The 24204-nt window shown below is 39.7% G+C and overlaps 1 protein-coding gene across 1 annotated transcript; it reads right to left on the reverse strand.

The window, feature by feature from the left end:
* Positions 1-704: 704 nt before the first annotated feature.
* Positions 705-22372, reverse strand: LOC119659290 (probable cytochrome P450 28d1). The gene is made up of 8 exons (XM_038067302.1): positions 22147-22372; positions 21920-22058; positions 13789-13896; positions 13615-13719; positions 9430-9840; positions 1420-1543; positions 1097-1366; positions 705-1003 (listed from the first exon to the last, which is right to left on the reverse strand). The coding sequence occupies exons 1-8, from the start codon at positions 22338-22340 to the stop codon at positions 834-836; spliced, it is 1521 nt and encodes a 506-aa protein (XP_037923230.1). The 5' UTR covers positions 22341-22372; the 3' UTR covers positions 705-833.
* Positions 22373-24204: the final 1832 nt, after the last annotated feature.

The following is a 24204-nucleotide window of genomic DNA, read 5'->3' on the forward strand; positions in this document are numbered from 1 at the left end:
TGAAGGCTCCCAAAGCCGGGAGAGCGGGAGGGCTAGCCCGAAGTAATGTGTCAAACGGTTCTAGGCTAGTTCTCTGATGACAAGGAGGTGTTTAGTTGGTAGTCCGCCAGCGTGCTGTTGCGGGAGTCCAACACTCTGTGCGTAAACGCATTCACCTACCCTACTCCCCAAAAAAAAAAAAAAAGCATTTATGTCGTTGATTTGTATTTATATATGTGAATCTTGGTGTTTGGCAAAATGTGACGGAATATTTTATATTCTTAGCTATGTACAAATGAAAAGTCCTGCATAGCGAGTTTCTCACATAAGACGAACATAAAACCTTTATTTTCGACTTGATTTTATTCCGTAGCTTACACAATGACGAAATCTATGAGCGATACCATGACCGTCCGGTTGTGGATAAAATCCGGCTCAATAGGTTATGGTGGGCGGGTCACTTAATTCGTATGGATGAGGATAATCCCACCCGGAAAGTCTATAAGGGCAATATCTATGGTAGAAAAAGAAGACAAGGCAGACCCTGCCTAAGATGGAGCGATGGCGTAGGTCAGCACGCCAGACAGCTTTTATGGATATCGAATTGTTGGACCTCGGCGCAAAAGTGGCATGTCTGGAGCTCCTTATTAAGGGGCCTAGACCGGATACCGGTTGTCTCGCCGTTGATGATGATGAATAAAGTGAATATAAAAAAACTGTTTGTAAGAATGGAAATAGTTGCTGTATTTTGAAAATGCCGAATATGGTAATTTATGTGAACCACTTCTATGTTCTCCACAGATTTGATGAGAATATCGTCATGTTTAAGTCTGTGCCCGTTTTATGATAGACTTTTAACTAGTGATACGTCGAAAGTTTAACCAAGTACCTCCTTCTGGGACGTATAGAAACTGTTTTGGATCAATAACGAATTCAGGTTTTGTTTGAGGATTCACTGCTATTTCCCAATTTCGGATAATCTCAGCAACAGCAGCTTTCGATTGACACAAAGCAAATTTCATACCTGAAAAAAAGAAAGCAAAAAGAAAAAGAAAATTAGCATGATTTCCAGAATTACAGTACAAAGATTACGAATGAATTTATAGACTGTACTCACCTAAACAAATTCGCGGTCCATCGCCAAATGGCAGGAAAACGCCCATATCTTTATACTTTTTCACTCCTCCGTTTTCGGGACTAAAGCGCTCTGGATCGAACCTCTCCGGGTCGGGGTAGTATTCAGGATCGTGATGGAAACAGTCATATGGCAACATAACTACTGTGCTCTTCTCTAGGTTGATAATTTTGCCTTTATTAGTCCTGATTTCACAGCTTTCAGTGCATAGCTTATTGCCACTTGGAAACGGTGTTCGAAGACGAAGTGTTTCTAAAAGCAATTTTTCAAAAATCTTACACTTTACAAGTGAAATTCATATTTACCGTTAATACACTGGTCTAAATAAGATAGATCGAGAAGTTTTTCATACGAGAGACCTCCTTTGGAAGTAAATGCATAATTTATCTCGTCCCGAAGTTTTTGCTGAATATCACGATGATCTGCTAACTAAAGATAGATGCGTGTCATGAATATATTTCGGGTAAATTAACTTAAAGGAAGTCCATCGAAATTTGATGGAAAGATAATTAAAATATATAAAAATATATTACATATAATCACATAGCGTAATTCATATATTTAAGGAACTGATTTTATATGAAATATAGGATTTACGAATTATCCAGAGCGCAAAATAAGGAAAATTAAAAAAAAAGCTTAATGGTTTGGTCCAGGGCAAAGACAACTCATCAGACGCTGCCTTACTTCTGCCCCGGGAGCAGCGTGACGGAAAGCGGTAACAGGTGGAAAACGCTCCTTTATTAGTAATAATAATAATAGTCGTTGGTGCAACAATCCATGTTGGATCAGGGCCTTGAAGTGTGTTAGAGCACTTCATTCAAGACCGTAACGGTACACTAGGAGGCAATGTGGTCAGCATTGCGCTCGCCCGAGATTATTACCCTGATTTGGCTCAGGTACTCATTCACAGCTGGAGCCCATTGCTACCAGTGAGATTTGAACCGCGACCTTCCGTACGACAGCCTTGCACTCTAACCACTCAGCTATCCTTTATTAGTATAATCGCAAAAACACGACAAGGGTGCGAATTATATGCGATCGATTATATAAGGAAGCATTTTCCCCTAGGTGAGGCAGCGTCTGATGAGTTGCCTCTGCCCTGGACGAAACAATTAGTCTTTCTTTCTATATACTTCGGTACTATCCCCAAAGGAGGGGTCTGTGGACCGAAAAACGTGGGAGTAAGTTGCTTTCTATTTGATCTGGTCCAAGATCAAGTCGATGTGGATCCCTTATATCCCAAACAAAACAGAAAATTTACTCTAGAGACCGGCAAATTTGTACGAATTAGTCAGAAACACGAATAATCGATGTACATATTATCGGGATTCCGCTGAGAGCAGAGCAGGGCGAATATTCGTTTCTTATAATCGATTGCGGATCGGTTTGTCAGGATCGAGGTGTGAAATTAGGTAGATTATTGATATTAGAGACTGAAAACTGAGCGCTTCAGTATGGAAGCTTTTGTGGCTTTTTTAAGGGAGTCATCCCGTGTGTCGGATCCGCGAAATCGAACTTTTTTTTCAGCATCAGTTGTATCTAGATATAGTGTAGAATATATGGGCGATGTGATTTTTTGATATTCGGGGTCGTTCGGAAATTATAGTGTTAAACACGTGATAAGTCACATGCCAGATTTACGTCGATCGCCGTAATAAAGCTTGTATTTATCGGTCCAAACGATGTTGGAGTGACTTCACTAAAAAGACAAGAATTGAAGCCAAGGCTGTACATGAATTTCTTGAAGAAACCAAAGGTTTATGGATTAGGTATAGCAGATTAATGGTCAATAAAGTTTTTATGGCAAAAGATCGCATTCTACTTTTTAAATGGGGTTTTCACGAAACTGCATGTTGAAAATCGGCTATCACCATAGCCCAAAATCTATCCAACGAAATTCTTTGAAATTTTCACGACTTATTCAAAACCTATTTCTACGGTCCGCAAATTAGGATAATTGCGATTCATTCAGTAGTTGTTTTTTTATTCATTGAAAAAGCCGAAAAAAAACACTAACATTCATAAAAAGAAGTTTAAAACGGTACTAAAAATTTAGTTTTTAATATTTTTTAACAATCCTAGTTTGCGGACTTTAGTTAAGTCTGTACGCTAAAATGCCGTTTATTTTTTTTTCTGTAAGATGATCTTAGCGCCCTCTAGCCTGCCAGAAGAAAAACCCCTGTTTTTGGAGATGGGTGTAAAAATTGTTATGTATTTCAATAACCAACTATGCGATCGGGCAGGAAAAATTACTATGAACGCTCAAGATATTAATAAATTTATGATGAAAAATGATGAATGTGGGGTGCATGAATGAAAGATAGTACACCACTAATACTATCTTTCAGGAGCTGCTTTCACGGCGAGCACATTTGGACAATAGTCCACTCGCGTTAGTATTTCCAAAACAATATAAATTATACAAATTGTTCTTTAGTGAAGTAATCAAGTATGATTAATTTTAACTGATCAGATATGGGATTGCATTTTGAGGCCCATATTTGATATAAGTGTGCTGTCGAAGTTTTATTCAATGATTAGAGAATGAGAACTGTTACACTTTACCCTGGCTACACTTTGAGCTTTCATTCCTGTCAAATCTTCTTCTTTTTCTTCAGCCTTTGCCCTGCTCACAAGCGGGGTTGGCTCGTCGTGATCGGTTTCCCCATTTAGCTCTATCGAATGCCTGATCTGGGTGCAATCTCGAGGCTTTTAAATCCCCATCCAGCGTATCAAACCACCGTTGTTTCGGTCTGCCTTTTGGTCGTTTACCACCGACTTCGATGTTCGGACCAATCTTTGCAAGTGAATTATCGTTGGCACGAATTGCGTGACCATACCAGCGAAGACGCCTCTCTTATAATTTTTCCAAGATCGGTGCAACCCCATAACGATCGTGGATATTCTCATTTTGGATGTGATCAAACCATGTCACGCCACTAGTCCACCGCAACATCTTCGTCTCCATTACCGCAAGACGCAATTGATTCTCTTTTCTAGTCGGCCAACACTCAGAACCATAGAGAACCATAGAGAGCAATAGGATGGACGACATTGCGGTAAATTTTAGATTTGAGACGGTCGTTGATACTTCGATCACAAAGAACACCAGTTGTGGAACGCCACTTCATCCAGGTTGCGTTAATGCGAGAAGCAATTTCATAACGCAGTTTTTCATTGGCTGATTGCATTGAGCCGAGGTATTTGAATTGTTCAAATCAATTGAGAGAATATTTAGTTATTCCGAATAAATTTGGCGTGAAAGGCAGTCAGGTATTGATTTAGTTTTATAGAAGAAGTTTTTGTTTTAGAGGAAACGCTAGTTCGTCCAAGCTGTTGAAACCAGCTTGGTTTGACCAGTGAATTAGAGGTATTCGGTTATAGTAATGCTGAAGTCACAATGATTTTGAATTGATCAATAATTAAGTTAAATTAAGTTGCGCCTTTTCTGGCCTCAAAGCATATTTTTTAACATTTCGGGAATCAGTTGCTCTTCAGTGTGTTTTTGTTTGATAAATTGTTCTGTAGTCAACACAGGAGAAACCTTCTTTAATTCTATTATTTGGAGTGTTGGGAAGAGTGGAGCCTCAGGGTAGATGTTATTTACAAATTTACGCAGTAATTTCAATGGAGGCGGTCTCGATGGTTTATGTAATAACATAAATATGCTCTCAGGAAATAAGAGATTATTTCGCATTTTTAACAGATTCAGTTTAGTATAAGCATAAAAATTATGGAATTTCATTAAGCGGAATCTAGCATCATTTCAACTTAAGAATCTTCTTGGCCTGTAGGAATTGATAGGAGAATCGACATGTGCCATTAGAAAATTATATGGCACTTCTTTAGAATTCATACATGCCTTGGAAAACCTGGATGTAGACATAAGGGATTGGGATGCTATTTTGCTGTATCTATTGGCTCAGAAATTGAATAAAGATACGCACCGATTTTATGAGCAATCATTGGGAAAACCTAGGGAATTTCATTCGGGTTGGGTTTTCTTTAGTTTTTAGAAGCGCAGTTTCAAAGTTTGTAAGCGGACAGTGCTGTTTTTGACATCGCAAGTAGCGCAGATCGCGCGGTTAATACATGCATTGAAGTTGACATGAATGGTGGATACGTTTGTTTTAGTGCTGCCGAAGTTGACGAAATTGATAATGGAGGTTATAAAGCCTGTTGGACGGATTAATAAAACGCCGTTGTATCTGGTTGACCCGAATTATTACAGGTCGCATTGGTTTGATACTGAGAGCTGAAATGTTGCTAAAGATTTTACTAAATGGTGTTCTTGAGATGATGTTTTCGTAGCACCTAAAAAAAAAGGTGATTATAGGTAATTTGCCCAAACGTCAAATTACACTTTTTGTAAAACGATCTCCGACCGAATTTGAATAAAACAGAATTTTCAAAAGCGACCCCAGTGAAGTTGGTATTATCACTGTCAGTAGCGGCGATTCCAGCCAATGTTGCGCTATGAAATTACTGCACGTATCCGAGCAATTCGAATAAAATGGTGTTCTATCCTTTATGGTTGCAAATGTTGGCCAATTACCAAACGCAATGAATACAGCCTCACAGTAATGAAGATAAAGATGATGCATTGGATCTGTCGCGTATTATATTATGATCACGTCCGAAACGAAGGCATCTGCGGCCGATAACGCACCCATGGGGGAAAAGTTGCCAGAAATCCTTCCACCGTGGAGTGGTAATATAATTCGAGCTGTCGAGAGCTCATTTGCTAAGACACGCCTATCGAGCTTAAAATGGCGAGTTCGGTCTAGATGAGGCGTAATAAAGGTTAAAGGAGAAGATTACGAAAATACGACCTGTTATGGATGCATCCGTGGAAAATTTAGTTGAATAGAGTTCCAATCGATTTCTGGTAGTTGGTCCGGTTGGCACTGCAGCTGAGGTGGTAGTTAACGTTGATGTTGGTAATTAAAATTTACAGCATGTTCCTCCTCCTCGTATCATAAATCGTAAAATCGTCGTGGGATAGCGATATGGATGCTTCTTATTTTATGAAAATAGGTTAATGACAGCCATGTCGTTCTGAAGAAGGTGCTGTGGGGAAATTTTGTCTTGCAACCGAGAAGAATCTTAACTCCCATCGTAATAAGCATCAAGGTGTTAATGTAGTTTATTCGGGAGCACGGAGAGAATTGGAATGACCCGCTGCCAAGTAGTCTGATAAGGAAGCGAATGGACATTAAGCGGGAAATGTCCTCTATTAACGAATTTCATGATCATCATCAATGGCGCAACAACCTTAATAAGAAACTCCAGATATCGCGGTTTTGCCCCGAGGTCCACCAATTCGATATCCCTAAAAGCTGTCTCGCGTCCTGGCTTAAGCTACTGCTCCATCAGAGGCGGGGTTTGTCACGTCTGCTTTTTCTACCATAGATAGGTATTACCCTTATAGACTTTCCGGAATGGATCAACCCCGGAATCAGTTGAGCCGGATTTTGTGCTCAACCCGACGGTCATGGTATCGCTCATAGTCAATCCTTTCGGACATTTTTCGGAAGATTCTTCTCTTGAACGCAACTAAGATTTAGCATTTTTTCTTGCTAAGAACCGGCTTTGATTAGAGCCGTGTAGAATTGTCAAGCTGTTAAATGCAACCGCCAAGACTACGAACATTCAAAACTTTGAATACTCTGCTTTTTACTGATTCCGCTATTGGATTAAGTTGAATGCATCTGCACAGGTGAAATCTGTTTATGGCTTACAGATTCTATCAGTCTCTGATTGATATTAAGAGTGATGGTGTCATGAAAAATCTTCGGATAATCGGATGTCAGCCACAGAAGGAGAAAGAAAAAGAAAGAAGTTCATTGCGTAAAATTTCAAGCAATATACAAGTCCGATGCGCAATGCGGCACGCAAAAAAGTTGGGAAAATTGAATTATTGCGATGCGCCACTGATGATAGTTTGTTGATACTTCACGTCATTGGCAATTTGGCGTCGTTTTTCTTTTTCAGCTGTTATTTTTGAATGAAATTAATTAGAATAAAATCGTTTTAAGAACTGCAAAAGACACTATTTGCGTTGCAAGTGCTTATTATTAACGTCACTTGCATTCATAAAAATTGAATTTAAGTCGGAGGTACATATGTGCACTTTTAGTGACACTTAATTGTATGATTTTCATAAGATAAGATATGTACGCAAGTCCATTGTATTGCGCATTAAAAAGATTATCTTCTTTCTAGGAAATGAATAGTAGGGAAGATATCGCCGATCGATATGACCAGAACAGAACATCCGAAGGGAATACGGTAGTATCTATCGCATAGGTTTGATGTATAGTTTACGAGCTTTGTTTCCTTATGAGCCTTCTAAGCTGCCAGGCGCACACCCTCTGCAACGATTATTAGAGTCCTGAGTCTCATTTATCCACCTCTAGGTCCGCTCATTGTAAAGTTTTACGAAATCATTTTGAAATATGGCTGTGAATTCAAATACCTAGAACATTTAAGTGCACAAATATTCCATTTATTCGTATTTATTTCCTTCAATGTAAATTTACACGGAAGAGACAAGTTTGAACTATTATGACAAGGCTAGTAACAATACAATTTTGACCAGTATCACATAATTTTAAGAGTCTTAGGTCAACTTAAGGGGGTTTCTAGTCAATTTCCAAAAAAGTTGATATACTATTGCCAACTTCGAAAAGTGCTAACCTAAGCATTTCATTCGATACTTGACATGCCTATATCTGGTGAAAAAATACATTACATGCATCAGCGACGCAACCCAAATAAAATCGGCATGGGTTCAGCGATATCATAGGGAAAATTCTTTGGCGTTCCAAATGACGCAAATGATGGCAATTTGCCCATAGCACCGACTATATGAGGTAAAGACAGACTATCGTATTTAAAATTGTACGAAGCTCCTTAAATCGAAGGAATCGCAGTATAGCTCCTAAAGTAAGGCGGAACGTAGTACATAAATCAAATTCAAAACCAGGCTCCAGTCGAGTATAAACTAATCATTAAAATCTGGATGAGTGGTGGAAAATGTCCAATGTGTAAAAAGGTTGACTGGGCTCGCAAATTACGAAAATTATAAAAGAATTTCATTATTGTGAAAGTGTTATAAAATGCTGGTGAAAGCAATCGACCGATGGCTGAAAGACAACATCATCGAGGACTACCAAGGTTATTTCGAATCTAAATCTGAGACTAGTAATTACCAGCGATATTAGCAAAATGCTGAGAATATTACATCGTATGCGTATCTATTGTTCGTTTAGAATAGTATTACACAGAATAATGATCGAGCTGGAAATACTACCGAAACAAGTTCAGTTGGAAAAGTCGTAATGGATAGTAATAAATGGAGTCAGGATGATAGTGCCCCGTTCTTTTTAATTTATTGATCGAGTAGGTGGTTTTAATTGGTAACGAGATTACGTTACAAGCAAAATCTGCAAACGAGTTTCAAAATTTTAAAATCAAGAGTGAAGTGGGGAACAGGATCAACAACTCAAGGAGAAATTATGTTATATGACTTGATCCCGAGGAGCTACTTCTATTGCAATGCATGAACAAATACGTTTGTTTAGTCCTGCTCATGAAGGACGGATATGGAACAAATGTAAACCCAAGGCAGAGTACTGTTGCTAGGGTTTTACGCTGTCCTGGATATTTCTGTACGATCGATACCTCATGCCAAAGAGATATTTATGGTATTCAAATCAAGAACAACTGAAGTGGGCTGAGGATCAACCTCTAGCACTCAAAATTAAAAACATGAAATCCAAAGGCGGAGTATTTCTGCTCACAAAGTTTCTAATGTGGTCGAAAAAAATTCACCGACGCAATAAGCTACATGCGCATTTATAAAGTCCCGTCTCGAACTTCGTCGGGGTATAGGTAAGATATCTGTGGACGTATTGATCAGAAAGTGAAAGTGGCAGGGGATGAACCAAACATTGAGATTTGACGACAAGTCAATTGCGGACTATATCATACAATGGAACCTACTATCATAAAATGTCCGGTGGGTGAGCCGCCTTAGAATTATATAGTGCAGAACAATGGAAGAAGAGTGCAAGTTTCTCAGAAAATCATGGGGCGAGGTGCTTCCTATTGCTAGGAACTGAGGACAATGGCTTGTAGGTGCGAATAACTCATTATGCCCCACATAACGGTTTATGGCAGCCATGTAAATATAATATAAAATTTTATTCTAGCCCATTCTGCTATCTGGAGCGTGGAAGTTGATGCAAGTGTCAGATAGCAGCTTGATACTTTAACCATATTATTTGTAAAAATATTCAGCTACTCACCAAATGTAAACAGTTCGATATTAAAACACTCGAGGTCTCGAAGCCATCTAGAAAAAATGTCATTGTGTGCGCAGCCATTTCTAAAGTAGACAAATGCTTTTTCTCCTGCAACTGAAGTAGATAGTTAAGAAAATCAATTCGATCACTTTTGGTTTCCTTCCTTAATTGAATCGCCGTTTCCATTAGATCAGTGAAAAACTTTTCGCTTTCAGGTTTAACCAATTGCAGTCTATAAATGTTCGTTATATTAGGAAGGAATGCCGCGAGTACAAAGTAAAGTTGGGTTCCAAATGATTGATTGATAAGTTTCGTTCCCCTTTCTCGGATCTGGCATTCATCATCTTCAAACGCCTCGGCTTCGAAACCATAAACACAATTCGCTACAACTTCAGTAGTAAATTTTGTTGCCAGCTAAAATAAACATTCAATATAAAATTCAGATTAAAATATGTTAATTGTACATATATACTCGGTGCATAACTGTTAGGTGGGCAACTAAGTTCTCCGTTTGTCAATAGATAGCTCCAGCGGTAATTGCTGGCCGATTTTGACATATAAAGAATCATGAACCAAACTGAGATATATGACAAACGAAGAGCTTTGACACGTTAGGGATTTTATTATGGCGTCATATACTTTTAGTTGTGTGAAAGGTCTGATTTTGTTCCAAATAATTGTGTTGCTTTTCTTATTTTATTCAAAGAAAATGGCGGCTGAAGCGCAACGTGATCTAAAAAAATTTAAGGAAATGCTACTCCAAGTCAAACAACGTACCGTGAATGGTTCCATCTCTTTAAAGACGGTGATTTCGATGTTCATGACTATCCACATGAGGGGAAGTCAAAACCCTTCGAAGACGCGAAATCGGAGGAATTGCTCGATGAAGTAGTTACCTACCAAGCCATTTCCAAGCATTGCAAGCGTTGGGAGTGACTTAAAAGCAAGAAACTTGGGCTCTTTAGGATTTGAAATCAAGTGACGTTGAGCGTCGTTTTTTCGCCTATGAACAATTGCTCCAACGGAAAAAGGAAGGATTTTCTTGATCGCATTGTGGCAAGTGACGAAACATGCATTCGTTCTAGAAACCCAAAGAAGACAAAGCCATGAGGATTGCCTAGTCATGCTTCTGCGTCGTTGGCTCGCCCGAATATACACGCTGCCAAGGTTATGTTGTGAATTTGGTGGGACCAGGTAGATGTTATTTATTATGAGCTATTGAAACAATTACGATTTAAACAATTACAGGCGAACCGATTCGAATTTATTTGATGCGAGTGGACCGAGCACTGCGCAAAAAACGGTGAAAATACGAGTAGAAGTATGAAAAAGTAATTCTACTGTATGACAGCGCTCGGCCTCATGTTACCAAACCCGCCAAACGATAAAACAAGTTGTTAGCACTGAACAAGTGGTTCCCGAAGTATCGGTATTTGCAGGAAAAAATATCCACACCAACAAAAAAAAAACAACAAGTTTTTTGTTATTATTTCAGATAAAAATTATAGTAATGTACTATTATTAACTATATTTGAAGAGTTATCGATATGGAAGGTATTTCGGAGCCCAGGCACCATATAGTGGAAGCCTCCTGATTTTTTCAAGATCCCCTCCCCGCACTCCCTACCTTTCCAACAAATGTCAAAATTAAGACGGGCTTCGGAAAGTACTAATCGACACCTTTCCCATAGAGATCCTACAGGACTACATTCGGTGAAAAAAACCTCCCTTTAAATTCGTCGTAAAATGGTTTAACTCACTATATCAATGAGCGTTCAAAGTTCCCACCAAATTTGGCGTCAGTGGCTACAAGAGTCGCCGGGAAAAATGCGTGTGACGAACAGCCAGACAGGTGGACATGTCCGTCAGACAGACAGACAGTAAACCGATTTTAATAAGCTTTTGTTTTACACAAAACCTTAAAAACCGCGACAATAAGAGATGCGTCTTTGGACCGGAACCATTCATCCAACCAATCTTACATCTCTTCGAAATTGGTCATGTGTAGCTCAGCCAAGCCATGCGCCAACAACGCGGAACAACTGATAATCAGAAGGAGCCAGATCCGGTGAACATGGCGGGCGCTGTGGCACATTTCATTTCAGCATTTTGATGGTGTCCCGAACAAAGGAAATACGAGGCATGGCTGCGCTGAAATATCGCTCGTTCATGTCTCGTGTCCCACTCTGGTCGTTTTTGGAGCAATGCATAATTCAAATTCACGAGTTGTTGTCGATAGCGATCCCCATTGACAATTTCGGCTGGTATCAGCGGCTCATGGTACACGATCCCTGTGTGGTCCCACCAAACGACGTTGATGCTTCGCCGGGTGAAAGCCACGATTTTTTCCATTTGGGATTTTCAGAGTGTACCCATTGCTCATTGCCAGTAACAATTCGATGGAGAAAACTTTAACGTTTAATGTCTTCTGGTCTGGTATTATGACAGTTTATTGTTGGACAGATGTGCAAACAGTAAAAAACAATAATTTTAAACATATAAAGTAGACTAAATGCGATGCTAGCGCCATCTGTGTGGGAAACCTCGAAACTTAGTATGTACTCGATCGGCGGCACGATCATTCTGTCATCAGACTGAATGGTGTTAAACTGATCGTGATGCCGCAACGACTGATGGGCCGATGGAAAAAGCTGACGAATGCTTTTTGAAAAAAATCTGCCGTTGATGACTGATATCATAATGGTCGTGTAAATCAGTCCAATAATTTTCAGTGGTTAGAGCACTGGGCTGTTGTACGGAAGGTCACGGTTCAAACATCACTGATAGCAGAGGGATTCGTTATTGTGATTCGATGTCGGATACGGGACGACTCAGCTGCGAATGAGCACCTGAGTCAAATCAGGGTAAAAATCTCGGGCGAGCGGTCTTGAATGAAGTGCTCTAATAGGGCCCATACACTGTCAAACAAATTGCGCAACGGAGCGATGCGCAACGTTGCGTTGCGCAATTGCATTTCCCATACACTTAGTGAAATTTTGTTCAAACATTAGTTATAAGTTGGAAACGGTATGAGTAACATGCCATTAAAATGGTAATGCGTCTATCTGTATTGTTATCGGGAGAGGTAGTAGGGTAAGCGGGTGGAGTCCTCTCAAGCCTCCCTTCCACATTGGGGCCATAATTACTCTAACAGCTTATTTATGATTCGAAACTAGCCCTTTTTCGAGGTACTGTAACTTTAAGAGAAATGGAAAGGAAGAATATTTTTTTCCTTCTATATATCCTCTTTACACTCTTACTGTCCGGGGGTATGGTTGACAAACTCAACTTTACCATGATGATATTAAAATACCCGCCATTAGACGGGAGGAATTTGAGAGAGACGGCATCCTTTATCACTGCGGAAATAGGGCTCAAAATTAAACCTTATCGGTTAAAGGGATGATGACTGCCGCTGTCCTTTAACGAGGTTAAAAAAAGAAAATCTTTCTCCCCATTCTGCCCTCCTCGCGGGATAACCTTGGAAATTCAACTTGGTCATGCTGAAGTAAAAGGAACCCCATTTTGAATGGCCATAACATTGTAATGGTGTTGGGCGCATCGAGTTCCTCTTCCTCCCCCGTAAACTTTCCACCCCCTCTAGGGATGAGGTTGAAATTCTACCCTTATGAAGATTTTATTTCAGCCATCGGCAGAAATATATTGCGCAACGAAGCACAATATGCCCATACACAGGACATCGCGTTGCGCAAGCGTCTCCGTTGCGCAAAAGATGTCAAACATGTTTGAAATCCGTCAAACATTTGCGCAAAGCATCAAACGCGCCCATACATTAGCAAATTATTGCACAACACCCTGCGTTGCGCAACTTGTTTGATAGTGTATGGGCCCTATAACACACCTCAAGGCCCTGATCCATTATGGATTGTAGCGCCAAAGAGTATTATTATTATTATGGAGAAGATACTTATTTAAGAGTGGACAAAGAAGGTAAGAAAAAGATAAGCTTTCTTCCTACGTAATTGGGTTTTGACATATTCTAGAAATATTTTATATTTTATCGCGGAATACTTTCGCCTTCTCTTCGTATCAGTCCGTCCCTCAATTCTACGAGCATTTAGAATCGTCCTTGCACATATCCAATAAATGGACTAATTTTTCTATTTTATTCATTTGCAATATTATGCCCAAGATATTACTATTCAATGCATTGATTCCAGTATGTACCTCTTTTGCGTTCAATCCACTTTCTACAGGTTTCAGCGTTTCCACATCTAAATATTCCGTCATCCTTGTGCAGACTTTTTGCATTATTGGGTAACTGGCTTTAATCTATTATGGATATTTTTTTATCATATTGATCATTTTTTCTCATGTAAAAATTATGATCACGTTACTCACTCTGTTAGGTGTTAAGGCTGGGGTAATTTCTGCACGTTTATCTTTCCATTCGGACCCAGTAAGAATAAATGGATTAAGAGCTATTACTGGATCAAGATCTTTGTGAATCTGAAAATAAATCATCGTTTATTAATCGAGTAGGTGAAAAAAAGCTAAAAAACATGAAACCCTTAAAATTATTAAAATCAGCAGATCCTACAGATGTTGAGAAAGTATTGTGGTGAAAAGCAACAACAAGCAATAACGATTATGCCACTTCAAGTCCAAAGCGCGGCCTTAGTGATATAAGGTCCTGCCTCGGATAGTAGCCGATTCAGGCAAGACACTTGACGAGCGTCTTAGCAAATTTATTTTCGAAATATTCACATAGTCTCCTCCCTATATATTTATGTTTGCCATGAACCCCTATGTGCGATAATCCTGCGTACGTGCCATCGTTTGGCACTCCTGGTAAGCATCAAGTAACATTTCGAAACCTTGGTCGACACTGTATTGAACAGATCAATATTCTATGGGTGATTTTGGAAGAGCACGCGGAGTACAGATCTCCGCCTCACCAGCTCTTCATCGATTTGGTAAAGGTGTTTGACTTGAGTTCTCTAAGCATAGGTGCATTCTGTAGAAACTAATGGCTATTGTCAGAGTGACATGTGATGGTGGAAAATATTACGTGCTGCACCGAAGTAAAATCTCGCGGTCGGCCAGGGCTACATCTCGTCATCAACGCTATATTTTCTTGTTATCAGCGATGTTCTTTACGCTGGCTTATCTTCAACGAACCATGCCATCTTTCCTTTAAGACTTGTCAACACTGATAACATATGTTTGCTCTATCACCCAGCCAGAGTCGTGCGTGTTGCGTCCGAACTTCTTGCAGGGTTGGGGAGCTACAATCCTCATGTTCAATATTGAACATCTTTATGATCCACCTAGACCGCAGATACACTGAGTAACCCGCTTGAGATATCGATGGGAATTGGGCAGCCATCAGATTTGCTCTTTTCTCGGGTGCCGCTTGTGTTTAGCGTAGTGTGCGCCACAACAAAAGAGAATTCGTTACTGCGCTGGTTAAAGAAGTGGGAGATGCCGTAGTGTGCAATGATTTCAGAATTGTATACCGCATTACAAAAGAAATTGCTTGTGGTCGTAAATCTTTTGATGATCATGTGGAGGACGTTAACGGTCGAGTCCACATCGACGAGGAAGAGCAGTTGAAGAGGTGGAAAAAAGATTTCATTCCGCTTATTAATCGTGTGGACGAAATGGCTAGTCACCGTAACATGCGGATACGGAAAGGAGTCACACTCACAGTTACTATAAATATGATATTTTCACTCATACGGAAATTTTGGCAGTCCGAGACTTTTCGTAGAGAGTGGAGGAAGGGGATGATCGTTAAGATTCCAAACAAGGGCCCCTGTTTTGAATATGACAATTCATGGTACCAGTGTGCTCCCTATCGTCGCAAAGATGACTAAAATCATCCTGGAACGCATCAAAGAATATCTCGAAAATTTGATCGACAGAGAGCAGGCTCTGGATCCTCCTACATTACATATAAACAATCTACTTTTGGAACAATACGTGGAGGTTTGATCTTTCTTTCACCTGCTCTTCATCCATTTCGAGAAAGCAGTTGACAGCGTGAACGGGGAGTGTATCTGAAGTATTCTACTCAAGAGAGGCATTGCGGGGAAACTAATAGCCATTATCAGAGCGACGCTAAATGTTATGTGCTGCATCGAGGTAAAATATAAGAGGAATTTGAGGTCGAAAATGTTACATGTTATCATGGATAGTACTTCTTCTTATTGTCAGGGATGTTTTTCATGCTGTTTTGTCCGGAAGACGTGGAGGAATTCAATGGATGATCTTTTTTCAAATACCTTTACTACGCTGATGACATCTGGCTCTGGATTTGGAAGATGAGGCAAGTAGAGTTGAACTGAAGATATATACCAACAAAACCAAGCACCTCAACCTGCATTGATGGGTAGAACATCGAAAGCGTCGATCAATTTGTATATCAAGGAAACGTCGTTTTTCCGAACGGGGCACCAAACTGGATGTCATCCGGCGCAATATATATCAAGATGAAGTTGAGACTATTCTGCGCTAGTGCTCCTTCTATGTTGCCATATGGAAGAAGCACATGGAAAGTAACCCCCCCTCGTCCCCGTCACTTGAAGACTAAACCTTTATCAACACCTGCCTACATCATATTGTCGGAGTACCTTGGCATTATTCATTCGATTCTCGTGTCATGTCCGCGAATTATTATACTTCAAATTAGAGTTGTTATTGATCATTAATTAGCACTGTCACACGAAATGGTTGTTGAAAGTACCTGGTTTGCGCAGAAAGCGGTCCAGAAACAAACGTGGGCCTCTCCAGACGGGACCACTTTCATCAAAATTGACCACGTGTTGATCAAATGCCGCCACCTCTCAGCTTTAATTAATGTCAGAACATATAGAGGGCCAATATAGACTCGGATTACTACCTCGTTGGCATGGAGCTCCGACCACAAATAACAACACCAACCAGAATCTCCTCTGACAATCATCATCATCAACGGCGCAACACCGGTATCCGGTCTAGGCCTGCCTTAATAAGGAACTCCAGACATCCCTGTTTTGTGCCGAGGTCCAACAATTCGATACCCTAAAAGCTGTCTGGTGTTGTGACCTACGCGATCGCTTCATCTCAGGCAGGGTCTGCCTCGTCTTCTTTTTCTACCATAGATATTGCCATTATAGACTTTCCTGGCTGGATCATCCTCATCCATACGGGTTCAGTGACCCGCCCACCGTAACCTATTGAGCCGAATTTTATCCGCAACCGGACGGTCATGCTATCGCTCATAGAATTCGTCATTATGTGGGCTACGAAATCATCCATCCTCATGTAGGGGGCCAAAAGTTCTTCGGAGGATTCTTCTCTCGAACGCGACCAAGAGTTTGCAATTCTTCTTGTTAAGAACCCAAGTCTCCGAGGAATACATGAGGACTGGTAAGATCATTGTTTTGTACAGTAAGAGCTGGTGAGACGTTTCGCGCGGAACAGTTTTTGCAAACTGAAATAGGATCTGTCGGCAGCCAATAACCGTGCGCGGATTTCATCGTCATAGCTATTATCCGTTGTGATTTTCGATCCTAGATAGGAGAAATTATCAACGGTCTCAAAGTTGTAGTCTACTATATTTATTCTTTCCGTTTGGCCAGTGCAGTTTGATGTTGTTAGTTGGTTGGTTTTTGGTACTGACATTGACACCATATATTTTGTCTTGCCTTCATTGATGTGCTGCTCAAGATCTCGCGCCGCCTGCTCGATGTGGATGAAGGATATCGAATTGGTTGACTTCGGCGCAAAAATCGGAGATCTGGAGTTCTTGATTTAGGCATGCCTAGACCGAATACAGGTTGTTGCGCCGTTAACAATGATGATGGTGATTGACCATCAGATGTGTTAAGTATACTTGAAACCTTGGAAAGGTCAACCTATGCAAATTTGTTGAAGCGTTTCTTAGGAGGCAGATGAAAAGAATTTCATTGAACGCTTGTGGAATTCGCACACTCCGGCTAATGATGAATTATTAGAGATTTCGCCAAATCTCAGTAAACATGAAAATAATAATAATAATCGTGGGCGTAACAATTCATATTGGATTAGGGCCTTAAAGTTTATTAGAGCACTTCATTCAAACTCGTAACGGTACACTATACGAGGCAATGTGGTCAGCATTACGCTCGCCAGAGAATATTATCCTGATTTGACTCAGGTACTCATTCACAGCTGAGTCGACTGGTATCCGACATCCAGTGACGATAACAAATCCCCCTGCCATCAGTGAGATTTCAACCGCGACCTTCTGCTACGACAGTCCAGCGCTCTAACCACTCGAGTTATCTGGACACAACAAACATGAAAAGCTTAGATCAAAGTGAAGTGTGGTCAATTGAACATGCAAACGACAAGGATCTTACCTTGTAGTCAACTAAGACAATGAACGTTGTTGGTATGAGATAACTGTTAACATAAATATGAGTAAGGCCTCATTGAGACTTATGCTTGATGTGCTTCGATCATCCCGCTTAATGGACGTGATAATAGATTCTTGAATTCCTCTTACCCACCTTCTATGAGCTATTGTCATCACCTATCAAGTTTAATCACCAGGACCTGTTGCTCAGCATACTCAAACCAACAGGAAATACGCGTCAGTGACTCTATCTGGACTAAAATAGAGCGAAAAGGTAGGCCACAAAAGAGGTCGCGGCCCGATGCGCTGATTATAAAATCAACAAGCAACCTGACATATGCGGAAATCTTACGGAAAGAAACAGACAGTTCCCTCTTGGACCTGGGTGAACACGTGAACCGTATAAGACGCACGCAGAAAGGGGATTTACTCCTTAAGCTTAGGCCAGGAGAGAGTAAGTACATTCTAACATCAAATTCTGACAACTTGCCAGATGCGAAATAAAAACGAATGTTTCCTTCTACTGTTGAAGTTATCAACTTTCTGGCAGAATGTTTTACTGTCGTGCGACGTTCCTATGAACTGGGAAGATTAAAGTATTCGGTGTAGTAAAAGAAACCAATAATTTTGTAGGAAATTGAAGGTTTTATTTAGGATAGTTAGAGTGATCCGATTCAAATTAAATATGCGCGGTTTTGTTCGGCAATTTGTTGCCATTTTGAAGGTAATTGCATGATGCCGCTTCCGATTGTCAAAAATCGAGGGCCGTCGATCTTCACAAGTGTTTCTTGAGGGGAAAATAGTTCGTTATGGACAGGAACAGATAATAATAATAATCGTTGGTATAACAATCCATATTGGATCAGGGCCTTGAAGTGTGTTAGAGCTCTTGGTTTAAGACCGTAACGGTACACTACAGTACACTATAGGAGGCAATGTGGTCAGCATTGTGCTCGCCCGGATCGCCTGATTTGACTCAGGTACTCATTCACAACTGAGGCGACTAGTATCCGACATCCAGTGACGATAATAAATCCCCCTGCCACCAGTGAGCTTTGAACTGCGGCGTTCCGCTTCTACAGCCCAGCGCTCTAACCACTTGAGCCATCCGGACGCAGGAACAGATCGTAATCATTATTTTTGGTGTTAAACTTTACGGTTGGCCCTTGTATATAAATAAAAAGAGCTCATTATTTTTTAATTAGGAACAACCCGGGTATATTGTTAGATTGTAAGCAACTGGCTCCCGAAATATCGATACAAACGGTTAAATATACTAGGGTTCTGTCTAGTTAAAAGACAATCTGTTCTTTCCATTCATAGACGGTAACCATTTGCCGAAAGGTTTGGGTCATAAGGTGGGTGCATTAAAATCTCCCAACGTTCTCCCCAGACTTCTGGCTAGTTATTATTGATGTTTGTTGGGTGTTGTCTTGAAAACAATTTTCCTTTTATTGGTTAGAGCTGGATGCTTCTGGGCGATTACACCCTTAAGACCTATTGTTCACAATACAGGTGCGAATTAAAAATTTCCTGCAAAGGAAGTAGTCCATAGTAGATGATTTGCTGTCAATTCCACCAACCACACAACAAAACCTTCCTGGTTGCCAATCCTGGCTTGGTCATCGTTAGCACCGTCCGTTGCCGCTTCAAATTGTGGTAAGTGTTTCAGTTTTTATCACTAATCGTCATTCGCTTAAGAAATGAGTCGATTGGCTGCGATTGGCAGGTGAAAATTCTGTGTATGAGGTTTTTTTTGCGTTAACTCGTGCACTATACATCGAGCTTTTTGTCGAGCTCAGCCTTATTCCATTTTTGAGTTCATTCTTATTCAAACGTTTTTAAGGTTTTGTGAAAAACAAAACCTTATTAGAATCGAGTCGATGTCTGTCTGTTTGTCTGTATGTCTGACTGTTTGTCACACCCGATTTATTCGGAAACGGCTGGACCGATTGTCACGAAAATTGGTGAGAGTGTGTGATCTGTTGTTCCCTTTACATGCAGTAAGTGGCGCCATTTTGTGTAGAGTTTAAAGGGGGGCTCCCCATACATGTGAATGGAAGGAGCAACATTTTTTTCATCAAATGTGGCCATTTGGGATATCAAATGAAAGGGCTCAATTAGTACTTTTCGAAACTGGTTCCATATTTGATATTGGGTGAAACATAGGGGAGTGGGGGCTCAAAATATGACCCCCAAAAAGTGTAACAGGTCTCGTTCTCAGAACCTATCCAGCCGAAAAATCTGAAAAAATCACATCTCTATAAAATCTAGGCCTCAAAATACATCCGGTTCCGATATTTTCACAAATAAAGTTAATAATAGTATATTTCCACACTTTAGAAATTTACCCGGCAACTCCTCTTATTTTCATCCTAGAAGTACAAAATTCAGTATGGGGATAAGGGATAATATAATGCACAACATGGTCAACCTTGAAGAAAAACCAACTATTATTAACAAAGTTATGGGAGGTGAAACTTTAATATTTTTCGTGAATTTTGTGCATTCTACAACATTTATGACGTCATCATAACATATCAGTTCGTCAATACCACACGAAGGACCTCCCTTGAATATGAATATGAATGGGGCCGTAGAGAATTATTTGGTTTTAGTTTTTTAGTCATTTGTATATCTTGTACATATGAATGCTTTTGCGAACGAAGTAAATCGGAGATAGGCAGTTTGTTTGTTTAGGGTGAGGATAATATATATGGTTCTAATATGTACGTATGCCTTGTAGTTTGGAAAAATATGAAGGAATATGTTGGATTTGTAGCTATTATATATACGGATTGAAAAATGTGCTTTGAAGTTTCTTACATAAGATGAACACAAAACCTTTATACCCGAAGCGTGAGCTTCCGGTATTCCGACTTGTTTTCTTGTGCAATGGTCATGGTCAAACAGGGCTTATATGACGGTAGGACTAAACGATTTTCATGATTTTATCGACATTCTCGACACTTGGCTCGCCAGAGCATAGTGTAATTTTCACATCGAAATTACTGGACCAGAATTAAGGAAATAGGGCGTATCTGAATGTTGTGGTATCATGACTAAAAATACTATTCGCATTTTCAGCGGTTCTGGTTTTACCCTTATTTATCCTGATTGATATTATCGCCCTGATTACAGAGCAGATATTCCCAGGAATATGGAAATGGTTGATACTTGTAGAAACTTGTATTGGTATTTAAAGCTGATTCAGGCGATGACTGATATTCCTAGTTAATTTGTTGCTTTTGCCGACAGCTACTCGGAGGATGAGTCTTTTATGAAAATAATGATGGACTCGAGGGGTATATTGTTTCTACCGGTTCTGTACAGGGTTTTGTCAAGTCGGGAAACCGGAAGCTACACGTTGCAGGAATGAAAGGTTTTGTGGATTTCTTTTGTAAAGAGATTCTGAGTATGTAGCACGTAATATTTGCATATATTATGTGAGAATATCAACTTTCAAGTAATATTGACATTGAAAGTCTTGAATTTGCAGAGAAGCGACAGCTTTGATCTATTATAACTATGTTAGTGATGGTGCGACTTTCACTAAATTTGGTAGGATCATGGTCTATGCTGTAGCCTACATTGCTGCATTTCGTGAGTCTAGGAAGAACTTAAGGGGGTTTTACTGCCCTAGTAATTATAGTAATGTACTATTATTAATTTTATTTGAACAGGTCTTGGAATGGAGGGTATTTCGGATCTTAGGCGTTAGGTTAAGTAGTTTCTGAGAATGGGTCCGTTAAAGAAATGATCACTTCCAATCCCCCGCACTCCACGCCTTTCCAACAAATGTGAACACTAAGACGGACTTTAAAAAGTACTAACCGGTCTCGAAAGCACGCGGTATGTGGTATACCTTTGTATTGTTTAATCCTGAGAAGATGAAGGCAGAAGGAGATCATTTTCACCAGATCCGGTATTTTCTATTGGGCTCAAATATTTAGTTGGCGGATAATAGTGGGCCTGCATAATTTTCACCACAGGTGCGAATTAACCTTCTAGGGCCCTGTCTGCTTAGTATAAAATTTTAATTCTACAAATTTCATTGACTTTGCTAACACTGATATTATTTAAACAAAATTTAACTTAAATAGCAGGCATTAATGATGTCGTTGATAATGCTGATCGTAGCTAACTCACCATTCTGGCAAACTGATTATCGTGGAAGCTTTGGAAGTTTGAGACTAGTATTTCTTGACATAGTTTTGGATCGAGCACTACAAGCTGGGGAGTCCGTAGAGCGAATACACCCACGAATCGTTCCTTCGATTTGTATTCACTTCATGTGAGAAAAAGTAGCCAAAAATTTTTAATTTAATTTATTATAAATATTTTCAAAACACAATCACACATTTTGCCAATTTTACCGGTAAATATCGTTCACATCGTAAATAATGTGGCGCGATTGAGTGAGCATGCTAGGAAAATTTCCGAATAGTAGTCTGGGTTGTGGACCTTCGACGCCACGTTTCTTCCAATAATTGAAATTATAAATTAAAAACACATAAATCAACAAGCCGAGAAACCCGGCAAAAATAAAAATTATTTCGATTGGACCCATTGCTCTGCGATCCCCTGGGAAGCAAAACTAAAGACACACTACTGCCTCATTGAAAAGCTTCATCCAGATACGCATTTAGTAGTAATCCCAGAATCTTTTTATTATCAACAAAAGATAAAGCTTTCGTACATAAGAAGAGGCATCTGAAATCGGTAAGAATTTCGATATGTTTTGAACCATGCGGGTGAATATATGTAGGTTTATAACTGAAGGAAAAAGTTCAAATCCTGATTGACCAAAATATGGTTATCAACCAACTATCATTAAATGATTTGTCAACGTCCTCTGTCAATAGGGAATGAACAAATGTGAGGCCTCAGCAAATATATTGATATAACAAGGAGAGAAGTGAAAAATAATAGTTTTGGCATTAGGTGGAAAAGATTCGATTGTTTTCTATAAAAGGTATTTTAACCTAAATTATTAAAGATAGACAATCTTCTTACTACAATATTAGATATAGGTGTTTCTTATTCAAGTCGTTAGCTGATTTTTGGTTGTTTTGAGTCGACTTTTCTATTTTTAATGAATTTATATTCATACAGTAGCAAAAGCATCCGCCATGAAATAAGACCAGTTTGCGATTTTAAATGGCGCAAATATTTTAAGATTGTAGTAAATTTTTAGATTTTGACTACACGGGGTATTTCAAAATTACCTAATGCAATTCTAAGTAAATAGTATTAAGTAAATTAATTTAGATTTCTTTCGCTGTTACAGCCATTTTAATTTCTAGAGAAAATCGCCGCTTTTAAAGTTTTCAAAGTGTAATAACTTCACAACTGCCATAGCTGGAATATTAGAATGAAATGTTTATCTCTGAAAAGACCATAAGCTGTGTAGAAGTATTATAACAGAACTCCAAATGTAAAAAGTTTGTTTTTCTCCCCCGAAATTTTGCTCCAATCAACTTTTAACACACACGAGGTACTAATTTTCCTGCAATTTACCTTAAACTATCATAAAAATATGTTAACAATATTTTGCCCCAATTATAGGATAGTGGCCGCTATAGACCTCGAAAAGTGAAGAATAAAATTTAAACAAGTCGAGAAACCGGAAGCTCGGCGCTTCTGCTATGAAAGGTTTTGTTGTTGTTCCCCAAAAATATGGTAAATTGCTATTATTAACTTAATTTAAGCAGATATCGATATGGAGAGTATTTTGAGGTCTGGATACCATATAGAGGCAGCTTCATAATTTTTTTTTCAGATTTTTCGGGTGTTCTGAGAATGGGTCTGTTAGAGAAATCATCACTTTCCACGTCTCCCACTCTCCGCCTTTCTAACAAATCTCAAAACTAAGACAAGTACTAATCGAGAACTTTCATTTGATACCCAACATGACTACATTTGGTGAAAAAAAATTGTACGCCTCCTTTTTGCATGTATGGGGACCCCCCTTAATCCCAACGTAGAAGGATATCACTCACTGCATTTCTGGGCTTTCACAGTTCCCACCTTCTCGCCAAATTTCGTGTCAATCGGCATAACCGTTTCTGAGAAAAGTGCGTGTGACAGACAGACAGACAGCCATACAGACAAACAGACAGAAACACAGCTTCCGAAGCAAGCCGCCACAACCTAATAATAATAGCTGACGATTTTAACGCTTGGGCCGAAGATTATCTTCAATAGGCTTGTACCAATCAGAAAAAAGGAGGGTGGTCTCTCAGATAGGCAATTCGGATTCCAAAAGGCAAGATTCACTGTCAATGCCATCAGGAAGGTGACGGAAATTGCGGACAAAGCAATGGAGGCCAATAAATCTTGCGCGGTAGTTACTCCCGACATGAAGAATACCTTTAATACGGCAAAATAGAGCAGAATAATTGCGGCTTTAGCCAAATTGGGCACTCCTAAAT

This window comes from Hermetia illucens, chromosome 6, assembly GCF_905115235.1.
Source record: "Hermetia illucens chromosome 6, iHerIll2.2.curated.20191125, whole genome shotgun sequence".
Classification (NCBI taxonomy): Eukaryota; Metazoa; Arthropoda; class Insecta; order Diptera; family Stratiomyidae; genus Hermetia; species Hermetia illucens.